The sequence below is a fragment of the Coregonus clupeaformis genome, chromosome 25 (genome assembly GCF_020615455.1).
Source record: "Coregonus clupeaformis isolate EN_2021a chromosome 25, ASM2061545v1, whole genome shotgun sequence".
NCBI classification, from domain to species: Eukaryota; Metazoa; Chordata; class Actinopteri; order Salmoniformes; family Salmonidae; genus Coregonus; species Coregonus clupeaformis.
In genome coordinates, this window is record NC_059216.1 from 9,060,865 (window position 1) to 9,077,279 (window position 16,415).

The 16,415-nt window shown below is 42.1% G+C and overlaps 1 protein-coding gene across 1 annotated transcript; it reads left to right on the forward strand.

Moving 5' to 3' along the window:
* The first annotated feature begins 6,084 nt into the window (after positions 1-6,084).
* LOC121539265 (zinc finger FYVE domain-containing protein 1) lies at positions 6,085-16,074 on the forward strand. The gene is made up of 11 exons (XM_041847627.2): positions 6,085-7,949; positions 8,080-8,584; positions 10,289-10,503; positions 10,722-10,828; positions 10,910-11,018; positions 11,139-11,236; positions 12,522-12,639; positions 12,778-12,948; positions 13,172-13,352; positions 13,526-13,639; positions 13,878-16,074. Exons 1-11 carry the CDS (start codon positions 7,260-7,262, stop codon positions 14,108-14,110), a joined length of 2,541 nt encoding a protein of 846 aa, XP_041703561.1. The 5' UTR covers positions 6,085-7,259; the 3' UTR covers positions 14,111-16,074.
* Positions 16,075-16,415: the final 341 nt, after the last annotated feature.

Below are 16,415 nucleotides of genomic sequence, written 5' to 3' on the forward strand. Positions count from 1 at the left end.
TAATCAGCTTCTTGATATGCCAAACCTGTCAGGTGGATGGATTATCTTGGCAAAGGATAATTGCTCACTAACAGGGATGTAAACAAATTTGTGCACAACATTTGAGATAAATAAGCTTTTTGTGCGTATGGAACATTTCTGGGATTTTCTATTTCAGCTCATGAAACATGGGACCAACACTTTACATGTTGCGTTTATATTTTTGTTCAGTGTAGGACATGATAGTATTCTGGCGTTGAATACTAGGGGGTTGCACTAGCAGCTATGTGGAATGGATTATGCACCTTGAAAACTGGAACTAGATGAAGAGTCGCATGGATTACAAAGGGTTACAGAATATTCTGAACAAAAGTCGTCATATATTGTGCCTATTGAAGCTCAAAAGCCAAAGGTTCACCCATCAACCTGTGACAGCCTTCCACCATTGTCTGAAGTGTGGCAAGTCTTTCTTATTCACAGGATGGGTTCAGCTAGCATTGTATTGCAGTTTGTGTCACAGCCTATTTGAGACCTGACAATCACTTTTCTCTCACAGAGACACTATGCATGGTCAAGTATTTTGTTCCTAAACTCTATAAAATGTGAATATCTTCTAGCCATATATTTCTGTGCTTCTTGTGGAAGCCACATGTTTTTAACCGATGTTTGCTTTGTCATTTTATGTCACGTTTACTTGTCTCTTTACAAATCTCTTACGTTTTCTGTTTTTTTTTAATGTTTATTTTAATGAATTACACTACCAGTCAAAAGTTTGGACACACCTACTCATTCAAGGGTTTTTCTTTATTTTTACTATTTTCTACATTGTAGAATAATTGTGAAGACATCAAAACTATGAAATAACAATCATGTAGTAACCAAAAATGTTTTAAACAAATCTAAATATATTTTATATTTGAGATTCTTCAAAGTAGCCACCCTTTGCCTTGATGACAGCTTTGCACCCTCTTGGCATTCTCTCAACCAGCTTCATGAGGAATGCTTTTCCAACAGTCTTGAAGGAGTTCCCACATATGCTGAGCACTTGTTGGCTGCTTTTCCTTCACTCTGCGGTCCAACTCATCCCAAACCATCTCAATTGGGTTGAGGTCGGGGGATTGTGGAGGCCAGGTCATCTGATGCAGCACTCCATCACTCTCCTTCTTGGTAAAATAGCCCTTACACAGCCTGGAGGTGTGTTGGGTCATTGTCCTGTTGAAAAAACAATGATAGTCCCACTAAGCCCAAACCAGATGGGATGGCGTATCGCTGCAGAATGCTGTGGTAGCCATGCTGGTTAAGTGTGCCTTGAATTCTAAATAAATCACAGACCGTGTTACCAGCAAAGCCCCCCACACCATAACACCTCCTCCTCCATGCTTTACGGTGGGAACTACACATGCGGAGATCATCTGTTCACCCACACCGCGTCTCACAAAGACACAGCGGTTGGAACCAAAAATCTCCAATTTGGACTCCAGACCAAAGGACACATTTCCACCAGTCTAATGTCCATTGCTCGTGTTTCTTGGCCCAAGCAGGTCTCTTCTTATTATTGGTGTCCTTTAGTAATGGTTTCTTTGCAGCAATTCGACCATAAAGTACTCTCCTGTACTCTCCTGTACTCTCTGTTCACCCATGACTGCATGGCCAGGCACGACTCAAACACCATCATTAAGTTTGCCGACGACACAACAGTGGTAGGCCTGATCACCGACAACGATGAGACAGCCTATAGGGAGGAGGTCAGAGATCTGGCCGTGTGGTGCCAGGACAACAACCTCTCCCTCAACGTGACCAAGACAAAGGAGATGATTGTGGACTACAGTAAAAAAAAGAGGACTGAGCACGCCCCCATTCTCATCGACGGGGCTGTAGTGGAACAGGTTGAGAGCTTCAAGTTCCTTGGTGTCCACATCACCAACGAACTATCATGGTCCAAACACACCAAGACAGTCGTGAAGAGGGCACGACAAAGCCTATTCCCCCTCAGGAGACTAAAAAGATTTGGCATGGGTCCTCAGATCCTCAAAAAATTCTACAGCTGCACCATCGAGAGCATCCTGACTGGTTGCATCACCGCCTGGTATGGCAACTGCTTGGCCTCTGACCGCAAGGCACTACAGAGGGTAGTGCGTACGGCCCAGTACATCACTGGGGCAAAGCTCCCTGCCATCCAGGACCTCTATACCAGGCGGTGTCAGAGGAAGGCCCTCAAAATTGTCAAAGACTCCAGCCACCCTAGTCATAGACTGTTCTCTCTGCTACCGCACGGCAAGCGGTACCGGAGTGCCAAGTCTAGGTCCAAAAGACTTCTCAACAGCTTCTACCCCCAAGCCATAAGACTCCTGAACAGCTAATCATGGCTACCCGGAATATTTGCACTGCCCCCCCACCCCATCCTTTTTACGCTGCTGCTACTCTGTTAAGTATTTATGCATAGTCACTTTAACTCTACCCACATGTACATATTACCTCAACTACCTCAACTAGCCGGTGCCCCCGCACATTGACTATGCAACGGTACCCCCCTGTATATATAGCCTCCCTACTGTCACTTTATTTTACTGTATATATAGCCTCCCTACTGTCACTTTATTTTACTTCTGCTCTTTTTTTCTCAACACTTTTTTGTTGTTGTTTTATTCTTACTTTTTTTTTGTTTAAAATAAATGCACTGTTGGTTAAGGGCTGTAAGTAAGCATTTCACTGTAATGTCTGCACCTGTTGTATTCGGCGCATGTGACCAATAAAATTTGATTTGATTTGATTTGATTTGATAAAGGCCTGATTCACACAGTCCCCTCTGAACAGTTGATGTTGAGATGTGTCTGTTACTTGAACTCTGTGAAGCATTTATTTGGGCTGCAATTTCTGAGGCTGGTAACTCTATTGAACGTATCCTCTGCAGCAGAGGTAACTCTGGGTCTTCCATTCCTGTGACGGTCCTCATGAGAGCCAGTTTCATCATAGCGCTTGATGGCTTTTGCGACTGCACTTGAAGAAACTTTCAAAGTTCTTGACATTTTCTGTATTGACTGACCTTCATGTCTTAAAGTAATGATGGACTGTCGTATCTCTGAATGTGTATTTCCCACCGTAAAGCATGGAGGAGGAGGTGTTATGGTGTGGGGGTGCTTTGCTGGTGACACTGTCTGTGATTTATTTAGAATTCAAGGCACACTTAACCAGCATGGCTACCACAGCATTCTGCAGCGATATGCCATCCCATCTGGTTTGGGCTTAGTGGGACTATCATTTGTTTTTCAACAGGACAATGACCCAACACACCTCCAGGCTGTGTAAGGGCTATTTTACCAAAAAGGAGAGTGATGGAGTGCTGCATCAGATGACCTGGCCTCCACAATCCCCCGACCTCAACCCAATTGAGATGGTTTGGGATGAGTCGGACCGCAGAGTGAAGGAAAAGCAGCCAACAAGTGCTCAGCATTTGTGGGAACTCCTTCAAGACTGTTGGAAAAGCATTCCAGGTGAAGCTGGTTGAGAGAATGCCAAGAGTGTGCAAAGCTGTCATCAAGGCGTAGGGTGGCTATTTGAAGAATCTCAAATATAAAAAATATTTTGATTTGTTTAACACTTTTTTGGTTACCACATGATTCCATATGTGTTATTTCATAGTTTTGATGTCTTCACTATTATTCTACAATGTAAAAAATAGTAAAAATAAAGAAAAACCCTTGAATGGGTAGGTGTGTCCAAACTTTTGACTGGTAGTGTAGAAGTAAAGAAATGTGTGAAAATGACAGATTGCAGAATGCATTCTCATTGACTAGAGAATCATCTGGTATAGATCAGATGTTGACCCTCAGAGTAGTTGTAGAAAAAATTATATTCACTAATGCATTTGGACCTTATATTCCGGTAGGCGGTACTCCATAATTTAATATTATCTTGTGAGTTTTTTGGTAAGGTCTGTTGATCACTGAGGGAGGCCAACAGCCAGGGAGGCCAACAGTCAGGGAGGTAAATCCTCTGAAAATAATAGAGGGAAAGACTGAGAGCTGAGAATACTCGCACCACAGGGTTTTGTTACTCAGCTCAAAGACAAGGGACTATGGTCACCTGCTGTCAAATTGAGGCTCCAATTTACAAGACAAAGACCATTTAAATTAGTAACTAGATTTTTTTTTTACCTCTCCATTAGAAATGTTCCCTTTGCTTTTGTTATAATAGCAAATTGGTTTAAGCCTTGGAAAGAGGAAAGTCATAATGGATATAAATCTATTGCTGAGTACTACATCCATGTCCACAGTCATTGGGTATTGGAAACCTTAAACTTTGCATAAGAAAGAGGAGAACACTGTTTTTAAGTGTACGATAAATCAATGGTAAAATGTAAAGGCCTACATGTGATATAAAGGAGACAACAATTTAAAAACGGATTATACTATATAGTGTGCATACAGGCCCTAATGCCTGAAGCCCTAATCCTCTGAATTTTGTATTTCCTGGGCCTGCTGTGTTGGAGACTTCTTCTCATTTATCCAATCTCTGGAGCCTGTCAAACTAGCCTAGATCCTACTATCCCAGCACACTGCTGAGATCTGCTGAGCTTCTTCTAAACAGTTTTCTGTTCAATAAAGTAATCTGCCAATTCCTAAACCACTTCAAAGAGACCATTAACATTTATAAAGTGGGGTGAATCCCTGCTTTCTCTCCCAGGTGGTAATTAGCATTCTGATTACTATGGTTTCCTCACAAAGGCTTTTCTAGTGGACAACATAATGTGGTGACTAAACACTGTATCTGCACAAGGAAAAACTATTATTTGGAATATTAGTTACCAGTAAATATATATTCGATTATGGGAGATACACTGCCCACACATCTGTTCTCTTTTAGGACATGTTGCACACAAATCCAAATTATTCTGGTGGAATTTACTTGAAGGAGTGGTAAAAGTGAATAATCTTCCAAATGTCACTGTGCTGAAATTCCCATTTCCAGGATAAACAAATAAACTATTAAAAACAGCAAATCAAATGACACCTCCATATAAGAAAGAAAATACAGCCTACTTTATTGTGGAGGGCAGGGATCATCAACTACTGTAGATTCAGCCGCGCGCTGTTTTTTCTTTCATTTTCTTGAGCTGAGGCTCACGGGCTGGGACATAATTACACATACTTTGTAGACTGCAAATTAACCGCAAGAAGCCCAGACAGATACAGTATATTTGACTAAAACATAATCATTTCAAACTTTGCTTACATTTGTATACGATCACATATATCTCTTTATCATGGGTGGGAATACTTCGGAACAGATTACCAAAATTAAAATCACTTGGAGCTGATTTGCTAGTGTTTTTACAGTCTTATGTCCAACAATGTAAACATAAAAAAACTTGTGGGGCAAGCAAAGGATGAAGACATCAAATAAAATCAATCATCTACTGGCCGACAGTTGTGGAACCCTGGTGTAGGGAAACACGGGTACTAAGGTTAAGTACATTGAGATTGAGACCCTGTTTTAGACATTTTGCATAATAATTTGTCACATTCACACCACCACAATTACATTGTGTCCACTTAAGGACATTTTCATTCTGGGAAGGTCTCATATCAAACCCACTGACATGATCAAACCATAGAGAAATAGGAATTTGTTGTCAGGTAGTCGTTTACCCAAGGATTCGAACTATGAGTTATATACTGCCCTCTACTGGTGTACTGAATCTTAAAAAGCTGAGCTTTCAGTTGTTTAAAGAATACTACAAATTGTATAGAAAATCTATATTTGGTAATTCTGTCAGGAAAACAAATTATTCATAATGATCAAATTCAAAGTCTTGCAATATTAGTGGTAGTTTCAGAGTTCCCTTTCACAATTTCATCACACAATCAAATCAGGTTGTACAATCCAATATCTTTCTGATAAAATGTCAAATTTTACTAGACAATCCATCATCCATGTCTGTGTGTGTCTTTATGTAGAAGTACACATAATATCAAAGACAATTTGATAGATTTTTGACTACAACGCCTACTTGTTTTATTCAAAACAACTGCATTTCCCAGCATGCGTCCTCGTTTGCCTTTATAATCTGATCAGCTGATCTGACCTGGCTAGGAACAACAACAATCATAGCGCACAGAAATCCGCCAGAGAAGGGGGCTGATGAACAAAACAATGACAAAGCTAGGAAGGATTTCAATGCAATAATATATTTTAAAGACTCCCGAAACGGATTGTGCTATTTTTCTTCGTATGCTTTCTTTTATTGTTGACCGACCCGCTGTTATCCTAGCATTCGGCTATGATATTATTGACAACCGAGTTTACCAAAACTGTCTAGCTTGGATAACACAGAGCTAGCTAGATAGCCAGCTAACGTTAGCTGTTTCAGACAGGGGCGATTGTGATTTGTTGTGTAAACATAATCTTTGTCGATTTTGTCCATCGGAACTCGTTATAGTTTGTGTCACATTGACATTGGAATAACGTTATTTTAAACTAGTTAACTACGTTTGTTGGCTAACTATTGTTTAAATGTCAAGCTACAGGCAGCTAACTTACTAGCTAGCTTTTTTAGGCAGCTGTCAGCTAGGTCATTTTATTTTCGAGTTAGGTAGCAATTAGGAAACTAGCTAACAAGGGAAGTGATTTATTTTTTATTCTAAACAGCTGGCTAGTTCTTCCAACTGTGGTTTGAAGTTGGTGCCAGTTTGCACATATTCACGTTAGTGTAGCTAGCTATATGTTTAAGGGAAGTTGTCTTGCCAAACACTTGTTTTATTGCATACATTGAGTTTCCAGCTATACTTTGCTGACCTTATTGTAACGTATCTATTCTGGCAGCGTTTTACTGTTCACGAAGCCAGTTATAAAGGTAATGTATTTTATTGTCAAGAGCAGGTTGACTTAAAATAGCCAGAACAAACATATTCAACCAGATTGCCTCACTGTACTATATTTGCAATTTGTCACATATTGACATTATTTTTGTAATATATGAAATGCTGCAGTAATTGTTTGCTAATAAGCTGTACATTTTTTTGTGGTGGATCCTGAATCTTTAGAGGTCAATTGGAGCACATGCAACCCTGTTAAGTCTACTTACATAAAGTTGTCTATGTTCAAGGTGTTGTGCAGGTGTAGCCTATAAAGCATACCATATTTAACACTAAAGTCATGTGTGTTATCACTAAAACTACTTGATTGATATTTATTCACTCTGCTTTTGGGACTATTTGACGTTATAGTCAAATTACTCCAGCTAGCATAAAACTGTGTTCAGATTTGACTTGTGAGAAAAAATGAGTGGCCATGGTTCATCATCAGAAAAGGAAATTAACACCAGTCTAATTTGTCAAGAGAACTATGCTTGTGGGGGCTCAGAAGAGGCTGCTTTTGAATGTGACAAATGTAGAAGCTTGCAGTGTGTTCGCTGTGAGAAGGAACTCCATAGTCAAGAGTGCCTGCAGAACCATGAACGGGTCGAGATCGGCCCAGGGCATGTACCCTACTGTGACAACTGCAAAGGAGGGAAGGAAGGGACAGTGAATGGCCGCCGCCACAGGTCTGTTGTCCGCTGCCAGAACTGCAAAGTCAACTTGTGCCAACAGTGTCGGAGAAGCACCCATAATGGAGGTAACAAGAAGAAGCACCAACTCACCGCCTATCCTCCTCCACCCAAACCTGCAGAGCTCAACTCAACCCCTCCACACAAATCTACAGAGGACAACTCAAATCCTCCACCAAAACCTGTACATGTCAACTCAACCCCTCCACCCAAACCTGCAGAGATCAACTCAACCCTTCCACCAAAACCTGTTGAGGTCAAATTAACCCCTCCACCCAAACCTCCACAGGTTAATTCAACCCCTCCACTCAAACCTGCAGAGATCAACTTAAGCTCAGTGGTAGATGAGGCAGAAGTCCAGAAGGCAAAACTTCTGGAGAAAGTCTGCAGTTTTCTTCTGGTTGATGTGAATGAGGAGATGCAGGTGGGTAGTTAAGGGACTAAAAAAGGCCTTTTGAGTTTATGCATTCTGTCAGTTTTGTTTCCAAACTAAATTGAGTTTTGTGAAATGGAATTACCTCTCATCTGCCAACTCTACTCTTTTTTTTCTGCAGATAAAGGACGAAGGTGCGTTTGTGAAGGAATTGAACTGCAAGCCTGACAAGCTGATCAAGGTGGTGTCAATCTTTGGCAACACAGGAGAGGGTAAATCCCACACTCTGAACCACACTTTCTTCATGGGCAGGGAGGTGTTCAAGACCTCCCCCACACAGGAGTCCTGCACAGTGGGGGTGTGGGCGGCATTCGATCCCATCCACAAGGTGGTGGTCATCGACACAGAGGGCCTGCTGGGTAACAGCTCCAACCAGGGCCAAAGAACACGCCTCCTGCTCAAGGTGCTAGCTATCTCCGACCTCATAATCTACCGTACCCACGCCGACCGCCTCCATGACGACCTCTTCAAGTTTCTGTGCGACGCGTCGGACGCCTACCTGAAGCATTTCACCAAGGAGCTGAAGGCCACTACGGCCCGCTGTGGCCTGGACGTGCCTCTGTCCACCCTGGGCCCGGCCGTCATCATCTTCCATGAGACCGTCCACACCAAGCTGCTGGGCTCAGGTCAGTGCTGAGAAATACTGTAGTCAACACTTACCATAGTGTACTGTACACAAATCGAAGATTGTTACTTGCTGCACTCATCAGTCTCATTGTTATTTCACCTTCCTTGACAGAGTGGAAACATTAGGGATACAGTAGATTCATGTATATGAGTGCTGCTATAGAAGATCATAAAACATGTAATTTGGTGATTACGGGTGCAGAATCTCTACTCACCCCTCTCTCCCTTTGACACGCTAAGACTAGTAATTGTCATTCCAACAGAGCTGTTTTGAAACAGTGTGAGCAGGTAACTGGCCAGTCAAGCAGTTTGAGTAATCTAGAGACCTTTTCCTTTTAAAGTATGTGGCTGTTGAACTGTAAAAAAATATTTTCTATCCCTTAAAATATACTGAACAAAAATATAAACGCAACAATTTCAAAGATTTTACTGAGTTACAGTTCATATAAGGAAATCAGTCAATTGAAATAAATAAATTAGGCCCTAATCTATGGATTTCACATGACTGGGAATACAAATATGCATCTGTTGGTCACAAATACAGTACCTTAAAAAAAAAAGGTAGGGGCGTGGATAAGAAAACCAGTTTGCCTCGAGCAGCGCGACACATCACTTTTGCATAGAGTTGATCAGGCTGTTGAATGTGGCCTGTGGAATGTTGTCCCACTCCTCTTCAATGGGTGTGTGAATTTGCTGGATATTGGCGGGAACTGGAACACGCTGTTGTGCATGTAGATCCAGAGCATCCCAAACGTGCTCAATGGGTGACATGTCTGGTGAGTATGCAGGCCATGGAAGAACTGGGACATTTTCAGCTTCCAGGAATTGTGTATAGGTCCTTGCGACATGGGGCAGTGCGTTATCATGCAACATGAGGTGATGGCGGTGGAAGAATGGCACGACAATGGGCCTCAGGATCTCGTCACGGTATCTCTGTGCATTCAAATTGCCATCGTTAAAATGCAATTGTGTTCGTTGTCTGTAGCTTATGTCTGCCCATACCATAACCCCACCACCACCATGGGGCACTCTGTTCACAACGGTGACATCAGCAAACAGCTCACCCACATGACGCCATACACGTGGTCTACAGTTGTGAAGCCGGTTGGATGTACGTTGGAGGCGTTTTGTGGTAGAGAAATGAACATTCAATTTTCTGGCAATAGTTCTGGAGTCAGCGTGCCAATTCCACGCTCCCTCAAAACTTGAGACATTTGTGGCATTGTGTTGTGTGACAACATTTTAGTGGCCTTTTATTGTCCCCAGTACAAGGTGCACCTGTGTAATGATCATGCTGTTTAATCAGCTTCTTGATATGCCACACCTGTCAGGTGGATGGATTATCTTGGCAAAGGAGAAATGCTCACTAACAGGGATGTAAACAAATTTGGCCACAACATTTGAGAAATAAGCTTTTTGTGCATATGGAACATTTCTGGGATCTTTTATTTCAGCTCATGAAACATGGGACCATCACTTTACATGTTGCGTTTCTATTTTTGTTCAGTGTATGTTTCTTGTCTTTAGAGTAGAATTTGACTTCTTTTACTTAGATTTTTCTTTTTGTGTAAGGCACCTTCCATCTCCGTTTTGATTGATCAATGTAATCTGAAGTGAAATGTCCTTTTTATGAAGGGTTATATACCAACTCCAAGTTAAGTCTGTCTTCTCATCCTGTTCTTTGTTCTCTCTCATTATAACAGACAACTCATCAGAGTCTGTAGATCGGATGCTACTTGAGCGTTTCAGGAAGCTGGGCCGTTTCCCAGAGGCCTTCAGCTCCATCCAGTACCGAGGCACGCGTACCTGTAGCCCCCCAACAGACTTTGGTGGCCTGCAGCGCACCCTGGAGCAGCTGCTGGACAACAACGCCACCCGCTCCCCTCGCTCCCCAGTCGTCATCTTCAAAGCCTTGCAGGTAGTATACATGCTTATAACTCAGTCAGTAGTCACCTGGCTCCAGAACAGTTTCAAACAGGCTCACATTTACATAAGGCAAACTGAAACAAGAACAGGATGTTTTAGCAAGTTACAAACATTGCTATTCAATAGTGACAGGTTTACTTTCACACTGTTTGAACAATCTAGTCAGACTATGTGTATGTCATTTCTGATGTGTTGTTTCTCTCTGTCTAGGCCCTGAGTGAGCGCTTCAATGGGGAGATTTCTGATGAGCTCATAGCCCAAAATTGCTTCTTCCCCGATGAGTACTTCACCTGCTCCTGCCTCTGCCTCAGTTGCGGGTAATTTATTTAATTTTCTCCATCTCATGCCACTGACTACAGCGAGGGTTTTAACAAGTCACATTGTTGTTGCCATTTTAGCTCTGGCTGCAAGAACAGCATGAACCACCTTGGGGAGGGGGTGTGTCATGAGGCCAAACACCGCTGCCGTTACTCACCCCAATACGACAATCGCATCTACACCTGCAAGGTTAGTCCTGTGGATATCCACCTAAATCTTGTACTACCTGAACCCAATGTTGCCATACGACATTCTGAAGATCTCTGACTCTGTATCAGGTTGACCGCAATGCCTCTGTTGTCCCGCTAGGCCTGTTACGAAGGGGGAAAGGAGGTGGTGGTTGTTCCCAAGACCTCTGCGTCCTCAGACTCTCCATGGCTGGGCCTTGCCAGATACGCCTGGTCAGGGTGAGTGACACTAGAGGTCATGGGTTGGGGTTGGATTTCTACCAGTGTCTCTAATTTTAAGTCATGGTGCTTTTTGATCTAGAATCACCAATCCATTCATTGCTAACCCTTAGCCGTTTACTAGCTTATCTGGTGCACTCCAGATATGTCTCCAGATATGTAGTTGTTTGTCTTGAGGTACATTGCATTCATAAAGTATTCAGACCCCTTCCCTTTTTACACATTTTGTTACATTACAGCCTTATTCTAAAATGGATTAAATTAAACATTTTCCTCATCAATCTACACACAATATCCCATAATTACAAAGTGAAAAAACAAAACAGAAATACCTTATTTACACAAGTATTCAGACACTTTGCTATGAGACTCGAAATTGAGCTCAGGTGCATCCTGTTTCCATTGATCTTCCTTGAGATGTTTCTACAACTTGTTTGGAGTCCACCTGTGGTAAATTCAATTGATTGGACATGATTTGGAAAGGCACACACCTGTCTATATAAGGTCCCACAGTTGACAGTGTATGTCAGAGCAAAAACCAAGCCATGAGGTCGAAGGAATTGCCCGTAGAGCTCCGAGACAGGATTGTGTCGAGGCACAGATCTGGGGAAGGGTACCAAAAAATGTCTGCAGCATTGAATGTCCCCAAGAACACTGTGGCCTCCATCATTCTTAAATGGAAGAAGTTTGGAACCACCAAGACTCTTCCTAGAGCTGGCCGCACTGCCAAACTGAGCAATCGGGGGGAGAAGGGCCTTGGTCAGGGAGGTGACCAAGAACCCAATGGTCACTCTGACAGAGCTCCTCTATGGAGATGGGATAATCTTCCAGAAGGACAACCATCACTGCAGCAGTCCACCAATCAGGCCTTTATGGTAGAGTGGCCAGACCGAAGCCACTCCTCAGTAAAAGGCACATGACAGATACAGGTCTGCCAAGCTTGTAGCATCATACCGGAGAAGACTTGAGGCTGTAATCGCTGCCAAAGGTGCTTCAACAAAGTACTGAGTAAAGCGTCTGAATACTTATGAAAAATGTTATACTTCAGTTTATTTTTTATAAATTTGCAAAAAAAATCAAAAAATCTGTTTTTGCTTAGTCATTATGGGGTATTGTGTGTAGATTGATGAGGGAAAAAAATTACTATTTAATCCATTTTAGAATAAGGCTGTAACAAAATGTGGAAAAAGTCAAGGGGTCTGAATACTTTCTGAATGCACTGTACAGTATATGGTTAAAACTGCTCTGTAAGATTGAACTTTTGTGTTTTTGTATGTCTCTGCAGGTACGTGATTGAATGTCCAAACTGTGGGGTGATCTATCGGAGCCGGCAGTACTGGTATGGGAACCAGGACCCAGTAGAAACGGTGGTCCGCACTGAAATCCAGCATATATGGCCTGGGGTAAGAGAACTACCACACCACATACCTACTAAAATAACTCTAAAGCAAACTGGTATTATTTCCCCATTCTCAACATAGTCTTATATGTAAACAAAAGAACATGTTAACTTCTTGTAACTCAATGTTCACTTTCCACAGGCAGATGGATTCCTGAAGGACAATAGCAATGCAGCGCAGCGTCTGCTGGATGGTGTTAACTTCATGGCCCAGTCTGTGTCAGAGCTCAGTGTGAAGCCTGCTAAGGCAGTCACCTCCTGGCTAACGGATCAGATCGCCCCGACCTACTGGAAACCCAACTCCCTCATCCTGGTGAGTGACAGAGGACCAGCCACACATATCATACGTGGAACAGCAGAGTCAACACTTTCTTGTCCGGGAACCTGTTTACTGCCCTTCACTGCTTTTTAGCTGGGGGCCAATGTTACACAACCCATGTTTGCGGGTCACAAGATAAGGCTCAGATCGACCCCTCGTCCTAGAGGCCCTGGTCAATAACTGCCTCTTGTTTTTGTTTTCCCCCTGTAATGTCCAGACATGCCTTAAGTGCCAAGAGGTCTTCCAAGACAACGACACCAAGCATCACTGCCGTGCCTGTGGGGAAGGGTTCTGTGACGCATGCTCTTCCAAAGCCACGCCCGTCCCTGAGAAAGGCTGGGGTCTGGCCCCCGTGAGAGTCTGTGACACCTGTTATGAGCAGAGGGCCACACATACAGGTACCAACACTACAGAGCCAAAATTAGCCTGTATGTATTTGTTTTTAGCCATGCTGTACAGTGGTAACTTAGTATACTTAGCCTGTAAATCTGTTTATAGCCATACTTAGTCTGCATACGTGTTTATTTTAGCCATACTGTACAGTGGTAACATAGTTGTATACTTTGTACAGAGCTGTTGCATGCAGAGGTTGAAGATGAGGAAGGTGGAAACCTAGCCAGGAAGGTTGGAGAAGCAGTTTCAAACACACTGGGCGCCGTGGTTACTGCTATTGACATCCCACTGGGTGAGTGTTATGTAACACAAGAGCCAGATAGAATTGTGTAATGGGCAACATGACTGCAGTAATTTAAACCAATGGACAGGCTGCCATCTGGTGGCATATGAAAAATGTCACAAATAAAATGATTTTTAGATACTGCAGTATTAGGATACTTTTATTGTTCAACATGTTATTGGGAGTGCAATGCTAAACCATTATATTCTAGCAGTCGTTTTTTACTGTGTGTCCGCTCTTTCTTCAGGTCTGGTGAAGGATGCTGCGCGTCCCACCTACTGGGTGCCTGACCAGGATATCCTCTCCTGCCACAACTGCCAGTGCAACTTCACTGCCAAGCTGTCCAAGCACCACTGTCGCTCCTGCGGGCAAGGCGTGTGTGACGAGTGCTCGCTGGAGCGTCGGCCGGTCCCGTCGCGGGGCTGGGACCACCCCGTCCGTGTTTGTGCTAACTGCAACCAGAAACCTGGAGACCTTTAACGGGGCTGGCCCTCTACGCTCACAACACTGGACTGAACCACACTCTTGACCCTCCACGCACCCACCCCTTATATACCTCCATTAAATGGTTCTGTCCTGTGTCTGTGGCAAGGATGTTTTTAGTAAATCTAGTTTTAGGGTTTCTGATGCCTTGTAGAACAACAGGAACATCTATGTAATTTGTCCTTATCGAAAGAGTGAGACAGGAGGATATTTTGAGCTCCTCATTCACCCAAATCACAGCTTTTTAAAAATGGTTTTAAAATATTTTTCTACCATGGAAAAAAAAGTACATTTGTAGCATGTTACCAATGTTATTTTGTTGAGAACCCTGTGGGGGGTTTAGTTTGAATCTATACTCTCCACAAGGCATTGTTTACTGATGTCATGTTGAGGGGATAATGGCGTCAGTGAAGTCACCGCTGCAGGTTAATTGCATGCTCTACTACACTATTTTAGGTTTGCACTAAGTCTGTTGCAGCTTTACAAAGCTGCTGCTTATCATGGCCAGAAAAAAAAAAAAAAAAAGGTTTGACTTAGATTTGAGTATGCATGAACACCCATATATCCCATTTTTCAACCAGTCGGTTTGTCAAGAGTTAGTTAACCTCAGATGTAGGTTTAGATTTAGGATATTTCATCTGCAAATAGCCTTTCAGGTTACTGTTTCTGTGTTGACGTTACCTTCATATTTACTTCAGAGGTTATGGTAGTATGAAGACATGGAATTATGCTAGAAGAATGTGAATTCAGGATTTTAGAAACGTTGTTTTGTAGAAAACATTTGTTCAGCTTGGGAGTCTGAAAGATACATTGCCTTTGAGATGTTCAGAGGGTCCTGTGATCTCTGAATAAATCAATACCTAACCTCATTGTTATATTTTAACGTATCTGACCATTTCTGTTACTTGAGTGTATACACATGACGTGCATTATGCACCTAGAATTTGAATGGAGTGTCAGTTACTTCCATTTGTTTGAATCTTGTTTGATCACCATAAGCATAGGCTGATGGGACAATGAACTCAGCATTTGAGTTTCAGCACATTTTGTTTTGTTTTCAGCCCTCTGCTTCTGTGGCATTGTTTGTCATCCATGTGAAAGACTGCAGTGTCAAATAGATTGCATGCTGATTCTTTCATATTATTTTGTGCTTTTTAATAATTGAGAGATTAAATGCTGTATGTAGACAGTACATTGTTAAGTTTGTTTAATGTGGTTTTATTTCTGAATAACTGTTATTGGTCTATTTGAGTTCACTTGCTTTCTTGACTGGAATCTGTTGTCCTTCATTCATTCATTCATTCGTACAACACTTGGCTATGCACAGTCAGCTGGCATTTTTACCTGAACCATTTCACATCTTTGATGGTTAGATGAATAAGTGGCTGAAATGTAAAAACCCAGGGAACAGTATTACCTGGATACATGCCAACCAAGCACATTGAAATTATATTGCCTTTACATTGGTGTTTGTTAAAAAGAATATAGAAAAAAATTGTTTTCCTGTAAGCATTTAAGAGATAATTGTCATTTTTGTTATTTTAATTTTATTTTTGCCCTTTTGTCTAAGCTGTAACCCTAGATAGTGATGTATAGAACTTACGATGAAATCGGCCTTGTCTGCTGTCAAAATGTTTATCTGATTGAATGATGTCATTGTATGAAACTAAGTAATGTCTGTGTTGCTAGTATTGCACAGAGTAATAGCCAGGAATGTCAGCTATGTATCCATCTAGTCCTTTGTTTTCAAAACCCATTGCTTGAGAGAGACACACCTTTGTGACCGAAATGAGGATAGACTGAATTCTCGTATCAAATGCACAGACAAGAAAGAGGTATGAAACACTATGTTATGCTGATATTGAACATAAGATCGTGAGAAAGTGTGGATGTCTGCATATTTACAATGTCCATAAGTGGTGGAATAACTGACTACGTATTATTAAAGTCATGTCAGCTCATGGCTGTTTATGATTATTTGGTCGGGGAGGGCGGCTATGGCTATTTAGTCTGAGGTTCTATTTCACATTTCTAATAAGATGTGTCCATCGAACCCTGGAAACCTTAGTTGTATTGCATTGGTGGGAAGAAAGCTAAAGTTGTCAGAAACTATCTCTTTAAGAAGTCGGTATCATAGATATATGGTCGGTATTCTGTTTTCTACAATATAAAGTCAGGGAGAACCCTTTAAAATCGTTTTGACAGTTTACCCATTGAGTTTACCACATAGGCCACGCCTTATTTACGTATACTGTGGATGCATTGGCCAACGATTTCACCCAGAGCCCTGATTGGCTGCTTT

What these genes read in the sequence shown, in the direction of transcription:
- LOC121539265 (XM_041847627.2), top strand. Translation starts at nt 7,260, where the DNA reads ATGAGTGGCCATGGTTCATCATCAGAAAAGGAAATTAACACCAGTCTA. An exon ending in TCATCTTCAAAGCCTTGCAG is followed by an intron (nt 10,504 to 10,721) that starts GTAGTATACATG and finishes CTCTCTGTCTAG; the next exon opens with GCCCTGAGTGAGCGCTTCAA. An exon ending in TGCCTCTGCCTCAGTTGCGG is followed by an intron (nt 10,829 to 10,909) that starts GTAATTTATTTA and finishes TTGCCATTTTAG; the next exon opens with CTCTGGCTGCAAGAACAGCA.